The sequence below is a fragment of the Trachypithecus francoisi genome, unplaced genomic scaffold (genome assembly GCF_009764315.1).
Source record: "Trachypithecus francoisi isolate TF-2019V2 unplaced genomic scaffold, Tfra_2.0 Lachesis_group12, whole genome shotgun sequence".
Classification (NCBI taxonomy): domain Eukaryota; kingdom Metazoa; phylum Chordata; class Mammalia; order Primates; family Cercopithecidae; genus Trachypithecus; species Trachypithecus francoisi.
The window spans coordinates 105,101,477-105,108,845 of record NW_022681457.1 but is presented as its reverse complement, the minus strand read 5'-3'; the positions used below and the strand labels follow the sequence as shown (position 1 = coordinate 105,108,845).

General features: G+C 50.3%; 1 protein-coding gene across 1 annotated transcript; it reads right to left on the bottom strand.

The window, feature by feature from the left end:
• Positions 1 to 5,902: 5,902 nt before the first annotated feature.
• RNF186 (ring finger protein 186) lies at positions 5,903 to 7,157 on the bottom strand. The gene has a single exon (XM_033228050.1). The coding sequence runs from the start codon at positions 6,977 to 6,979 to the stop codon at positions 6,296 to 6,298; it is 684 nt and encodes a 227-aa protein (XP_033083941.1). The 5' UTR covers positions 6,980 to 7,157; the 3' UTR covers positions 5,903 to 6,295.
• Positions 7,158 to 7,369: the final 212 nt, after the last annotated feature.

Sequence of the window (7,369 nt, the reverse complement as noted above, 5' to 3'; positions counted from 1 at the left end):
AATGTAGTTCCTGGTGCCAAAAAGGTTGAGGAGTACTGACTTCGATCATGTCATGGCTGCAGGTGAAACAGGGTGGTGAGTTGGGGGAGGACCAGGGCCCCACTTGGTGTAGTGGTTGCTGGTGGGACTCTCCCTTCAACAAGGTTAGACATAGGGCAGTTTCCTTAGATAGGGAGAGCGAGGGTGGCTGGATCAATCCAAGAGTTGAAGGAAAGAAGAGAAGACAAATGTCCACTGTAGTCCTGTCCTCCTTGAGCAAACAGGCTCTTACAGTGGGTACCTCAGTGTCCTAAAAGAGAAGCTGGCCTGCTTCTCACTGCAGACAGGCTGCTGAGAGAAACCCGGGAGAGTGGAAAGTGCAGATGTAGCCCTGGAGTCAGTCAGGTTAAATTCTAGGACCTCACCCGCTGGCTTGTGACCTTGGGCAAATGCCTTACCTTCCTGGGTTTTAACTCTTTTGTCTGTGAAATGGATAATAATTCAGCAATTCTTATGCTTGCTGTCTGACTGCACATTGGGCAGAGATGCAGACTAAGGATCATTCAGGAACTGTAGGCTCTGATTCTTACTCCATCTACAATGTCTTGGGCATTTGGAGGGTAAACACAGGGCTTCTCTGAGCATTGATTTTTCCATCCATACAATGGGAAAAGAAAATATGACCTGGTTTAGGGAGTCAACCAGACATGATTCTGAGGCTGACATTGCTGCTTACCTGCTGTAAGACTCTGGGCAAGTTACTCAGCTGAACTTGAAGTAGCTCGGGTTGATGGGCACAGTGCAAGCACGGGCACAGAAGAGGTGCTCTATTGACTTTCTAGGGTGGCCACCCTCCTAAGGTGCCACTGACTGGCTTGATCAAGAGAAATGTGTGGTCTCATACAGTTCTGGAGATTAGGAGTGCAAGGTCAAGGTGTCAACAGGGTTGGTTCTTGCTGAGGGCTGAGACACAATCTGTTCCGGGTCTCTCCTCACTTCTAGTGTTTTCCTGGCAATTTTTCTCACCCTCGGGCCTGCAGATTCATCACCCTGATCTCTGCCTCCACCTTTTTTTTTTTTTTTTGAGATGGAGTCTCGCTGTGTCGCCCAGGCTGGAGTACAGTGGCCGGATCTCAGCTCACTGCAAGCTCCGCCTCCCAGGTTTACGCCATTCTCCTGCCTCAGCCTCCCGAGTAGCTGGGACTACAGGCGCCCGCCACCTCGCCCGGCTAGTTTTTTGTATTTTTTAGTAGAGACGGGGTTTCACCTTGTTAGCCAGGATGGTCTCGATTTCCTGACCTCGTGATCCACCTGTCTTGGCCTCCCAAAGTGCTGGGATTACAGGCTTGAGCCACCGCGCCCGGCCCTGTCTCCATCTTTACATGGCCTTCTCCCTGTGTCTTTGCACCATCTTTGCTCTATACACGTGTGTCTGTGTCCAAATGTCCCCTCTTTGTAAGGACATCAGTTATAGTGGATTCGCACCCACCCTCATGACCTTATTTTAACTCAATTACCTCTGTAAAAACCCCGTTTCCAAAGAAGGCCACACCCTGGGGGTTAGCATTCCAACATATCTTTTTTAGGGGAACACAATTCCACCCGTAACAGGTGCTTAGCATCTATTAATTTCTCTGCCTCATCAAATAAGGTTGCATATCCTGCTCAGGACCTGGCACAGAGCAGAATCTCAAGAAGTATTTGTTGAATAAAAGAATGGGTGGATTCTAGATTCCATGGTGTGGGTTTTTTTTTGTTGTTGTTGTTCATTTGTTTGTTTGTTTGAGACTGAGTCTTGTTCCGTCACCCAAATTGGAGTGCAGTGGCACTATCTTGGCTCACTGTAACCTCCGCCTCCCGGGTTCAAGCTATTCTCCTGCCTCAGCCTCCCAAGTTGCTCAGATTATAGGTTCATGCCACCATGCCCGGCTGATTTTTGTATTTTTAGTAGAGACAGGGTTTCACCCTGTTGGCCAGGCTGGTTTCAAACTCCTGACCTCAGGTGATCCGCCCACCTCAGCCTCCCAAAGTGCTGGGATTACAGATGTGAGCCACTGCGCCCAGCCTCCATGGTGTTTTGAATTCTCCAGAGAGTTCTCTACTCTGTGGAGTGCTCCCAGAGATACACCCTCCCCCACTTTAAAAAAGTGATTTCGAGATGCTCTAACAAAAATATAAAGTTCGTGAGAACACCTCCAGGCACATTCAAGAACTTGGATCTGACTTCTGTTTTTAATGAGCTCAATGCTGTTCCCACAGCCAGAGAAATTGCAGGAAAGTCCTTCCTTCCCAGAACAAAGCTCTGCTTTGCCACAGATAAAGAATTATTTGTTTTAGGAAAGCTTGAAAAACTTCCTCCAGTCATTTGAAAAGGGGTTCCAACAGTGAACAGGAGGCCCCAGCAATAAATCAAGTGAGGCAAGGAAGTAGCTCTGGGAGATGGGACAGGTAGATTCCCACAACCCTCTGTCCCAGGCACTCACTAAATCAGGAAGCTGTCACTGAATGAGAGGATGCCAGCGCTTCTTAATTCTTCAGTCTTAGGGGCGGGGGACCCACATAACTTGATCACTTATGATGTGCTGGAATGTTCCATCTGGTACAGCAAAGAGACTCAAAGCCCAGACTCTGGAGTTAAATTCCTACAGTCTATCCTTGGCCCCACCACCATCTCACTGTGTGACCTTGGGCATGTTCCTTCACCTCTCTGTGCCTCAAAGTCCTCACTGATAATTTGAGAACAATAAGAGTACCTCCTTTATAGCACATGTGATAATATATGTAATACACATTGCAGGGTGCATTTAGATAATGTCAACAATTATTGTTATTATCATATTGTTGAGGATGCTGCTGGTGCTGAGGCTGATCATGGAAAAGGTGAATTCTAGTGCCCAGGTTTATTAAATGTCTGTTCTCATCATTCCCATTAGGGATTTCTAGAACTCAGTCCCATCTCTCTGTCTCTCCCTGTCTTCCCCTCCCTTCTTTATCTCCTTAGTGCTCAACCTTGGATTATTTCACTGATTCCCCAGCAACCCTGGGAGGTATGTATCATAACCTCAGTTTCATGGGTAAGAACCTGAGACGTAGAAAGACCAAGGGACTCCTAGGTGGATAACTGGAATTCAAGCCAGTATGTCTACCTCCAAGGCTGCTGCACGGGGAGATGGGCCTGATGGGAATGAAATTTGGCCTCTCCCTATAATTTCTTTTCATCATTAGGACCTCCCCCTAGGACCTAGGCTCAGACTTCACCGCCAGACTGGCCTGCCCTGGACAATGCTCCACACTCGACTGGCTGCCCCCTGCTGGCTGTCAAGCTGAACAGGCCCCGAGAAACCCGTTTACCCAAGGCCAATGGTGGCTGATAAAAGCAGTCCACTAGACAGTGGATGCGCATCCAGCAGCACCCTGAATCCTCATGGAGGCCCTGGGAAGAGTGTATCCCCCACCTGCCACTTTACAGGTGACCAAACTAAGGCTCGGAGAAGTTCTGTATCTCCCTCCTGTTGCACACCGGGTCAGAGTTTGGATTTGAGCCCCGGGCTGGCTCTCTGGTTTCTTCCAATCACATTCTTTTGCAGGATGTCAATTTCCTCTGCTATGTCTGTTTCCTCTGCTCTCTTCCAGGGCAGACTGGGTTGATTCTGGCCTCTGGTGCTCTCTGTTCCCATGCTGCCGGGGCCAGAGGATGACTGAGACCAGCTGAGCTTCTAAAAGGCTGGTGATTGCAGTGTCTGAACACCTTTACCCAGGGGGACGGAGGGCACATTGGTTGGGGAACTATCACATGCCAGGAATGATGACAGGAAATCTCACTGTTATAAATCACTATTACAAATCTCACTATTTTCTGATTTTCACAATGTAAGATTCAGGGAAGTAAAGAGACCTACTTAAGGGCAACAATGGGGCAGGTGAGGTCTCAAACCTGGGACTCCAATGTTCCTGCTGGCCCAACTCACTGCAGAGGAGGCTACAGCAGGGTAGTAGAAGTCTGCAGGAGAGCCATTCTATTTTTATCATTCTCTTTTCTTTTTTTTATTAAAAAAAAATTTTTTGAGATAGAGTCTTGCTTTGTCACCCAGGCTGGAGTGCAATGGGATGATCTCAACTCACTGCAACCTCTGCCTCCCGGGCTCAAATAATTCTCCTGCCTCAGCCTCCTGGGTAGCTGGGATTGCAGGTGCCCACCACCATGCCCGGTTAATTTTTTTGTATTTTCAGTAGAGATGGGGTTCTACCATGTTGGCCAGGCTGGTCTTGAACTCCTGACCTCAAGTGATCCACCTGCCTCAGCCTCCCAAAGTGTTGGGATTACAGGGGTGAGCCACCGTGCCTGGCCTATCATTCTCTTCTCTTTTCTTTAGCATAGATCACAGATTCTAAAATTCTCCGGCCTCTCTGAGCAGCTGACTGCTGGAATTTGGAGGCTCCTGAAATTAGTTTCCTGTTCTCCATGCACTTCTCAAAAACCCTCATGTGGTGACCAGATTCCCACTTATTTTGGAGTTGCACACAAAGGAAGCAGCATCATGAGGCAGAAGGACCCCTGGTTTATCTCGAGGGAGCTCAGGCATTGACTGTGCAACCTTAGGCAGGCGAATTCACCTCTCTGATCCTCAAGCTCCTCCTCTGCAAGAGAGAGATCATAATGGCCTGTACTTCATAAGGTTATTGTGAAGATAAACTAGATAGTGCATGGAAAGCAGTTAGTGCAGTACTCAGCACAGAGTAAGTACTGGATAAACAAGTATCCACCATTATTATGGTAGAAATGGTATCATTAGCAACTGAAACCTTGGGGGGAGGTTTTGATCTTGGTGAAGGTTCTGAGAAATATTACAGATCACATAGGAGTGGAGAACTGAGTTGGGAGTGAATGTTCCTTGCCTATCCCACTGGCAGCTATCCCAAACTGACATGCCTGGGGCCAGCTCAGGAAATGCCCAGTGACCCTCTTCAGCTTGGGAGACACGGTGTTCTTCAGGCCCACTTGGTCTGGCTTTAAGCCGTGGGTCTGTGCATGCCCACACACACTCATAGTCTCTCAGCACCAGTCGCCATTAGGGCCAATGGCATGGGTGTTGGACTTGTCCTGAGACAACAGCACTCCTCTGAGGTTTCAAGTCTGTTTCCCATTTATGGGGCCTTTGGAAGGAAATAGTATGTCTCCTCCCACCCTCTGCTCATCTACCCTCCCACATAAACCCCCAGCTGAGGCCTGCCCCTGGCAACCATGGAAAGCCATTTCCTCTAGCCAATGCCTCCCCTGTGTTAAGAAGTAGACACGGTGGAGAGAAGGCACAAAACACCTTTGTGACTTGCAGGGTGAGGTGGGAAAGGTGGGGTTATTGGTGAAGACCGTTGCATTTATGGGGCCTCTTATCTTTATGACAAAAGCTCAACTAGGACTTGAGATGCAATAACAAAGAAAGTAACATCCATAAAGATCTATTTCTAACGTGTGGGCCTGAGCAATAGGTGGGCAGCTGGCCATGCCTGTATGTGGACTGCAGTCCTTGTAACCCCGAGTTTTGCTGCTGAGTCAGGGCCTGGTGGCACGGAGTGGGGAGCTCTTAGTGAGGATGCTGGGAGCCCCAAACCCTGCCCTCTCCTCCCCTCCCCAACTCTGCCAGCTAAATGTGGGACTCCTGCTGCAGCTTCAGAAACACCATCCCTTAACCCACATTTTGTCTCCTCAACCCTAGGTTCAACTCCATGGGAGACCCAAACAACCAGGACACTTGCCGAGACTAGGCTGGGCATGAGATGCACAGTGTTAGAGAAAGCACAGTGGGACCTCCCCGTGGACTCCAAGCTCCCAGGAGGGAAAATGTGTAACAATGGGAAATGTGAACCAGCTGCTGCCCCCAACACAAAAAAAACAAAGGAAAACAAGAAAACAAAACCAACTACATAAATTGCAAAAAAAAAAAAAAAGGAATTCCAGTTCTATTCTACAATAGCATCAATACTGCAATACTTTCATCAAGTTATATAAAGAAAAACCAGGAACATTGGCATAAGAGGAACAGGAACTTCCCCCATCTTGTCATGTTCAAGTAGTTTGTGTCTACTCCCCTGGACCCCAGCAGTTTAGCTGTGCTATCCCAAGGGCAAGTGCAAGCCTGTCATCCAAGTGTGTAATTCTTGACCCAGGCTGGCCATCTCGGCTTTGGCTTGCAAGTCCCACTGGCATGTGATTTCCCAAAGGAGCCAGTCTTAGTCCGCAACCCCTTACCCTGTTCGTTGTGGAAGTCCGGGGGCGCAAGGGCAGAAAGCCTGCAAGGACAGCCTTATCAGAGGGCCCTCAGGCAATGGAAGAGATGTGGCTGTGTTTCTGCTCGCTGCAGAAGAGAGTCCTGGAGGAGGGCCAGCAGCTGCCCCGGCTGCTGGGGAGGCAGCAGAAGAGGGTGGACATCAGCAGGGCCAGGACGATGATGAAGGTGAGCACCCACCGTAAGACACCCGGGTAGATGAAGGGCCCGATGAGGATGATGAGCAAAGCCAGCAGGAGTAGGTGTGCGGCCAGGCGTCGGGCTGCCACGTGGTTTGCACTAACTTCATCCTGTCCATCTTCTCCCACCAAGCTGGGGTGCCCTGCTGCCAAGTCGGCAGGACCCGCCAGCCCCTGAGGACAGAGCGGCACCTCTGTGCATGGCTGGGCCAGCTGCCTCACCACCGCCTCGTGGTCGCGCAGGCTGCAGATGAGGCCCCCAGGGACGGCGGTGACCTTGCGGCACAGTGGGCAGGTGATGGACCAGGTGTTGTCCTGCACGCACAGCAGGAGCTTCAGGCAGATGGCGCAGAAGGCATGATGGCAGGCCAGCAGCTTGGGCGACCGGGGACAGCTGTAGGGTTCCCGGCACACCAGACACTCCAGGTCACATTCTGTGGAGCCAGGGTGACCCCCAGCAGGAGCCACAGCGGTGGTGGTTGTGGTGGCTCCTGCGGAGATGGGCTGGGGCTGTTGCAGGGTCTTGGTGCAGGCCATTCTGGGCACAGGGACCGGTGGGAAACTGTCGCTCAGCACCTGGGCATTGGCAGAGACTGTCAGCTGGCGCCGCTGGGACTTGGATGGAGTCTGCCTCTCCTTTTCACTCTGGCCAGGTGCCTGTTGACAACAGCTGTCTGACACTCCTCTCTCTCAGAGCTGCCCAGCTTGTTTCTTGGCTTACGTTGTCCCTTCAGTTATTATTATTTATTTTCTCAAAACCTAGGGTTAATCAGTAACTTGCGGGTCTGGAGACTTTGAATTGCCTGATAGGAGGGCAAAGTGGGCAGGGTCTAGTGAATCAGGACTTTCCTGTTGGGGCCAAGTGCCTGGTGGGTGGTTCAAGCTTTGGGATGCATCAGAATCCAACTCTCTCACCCCCACTTCCCA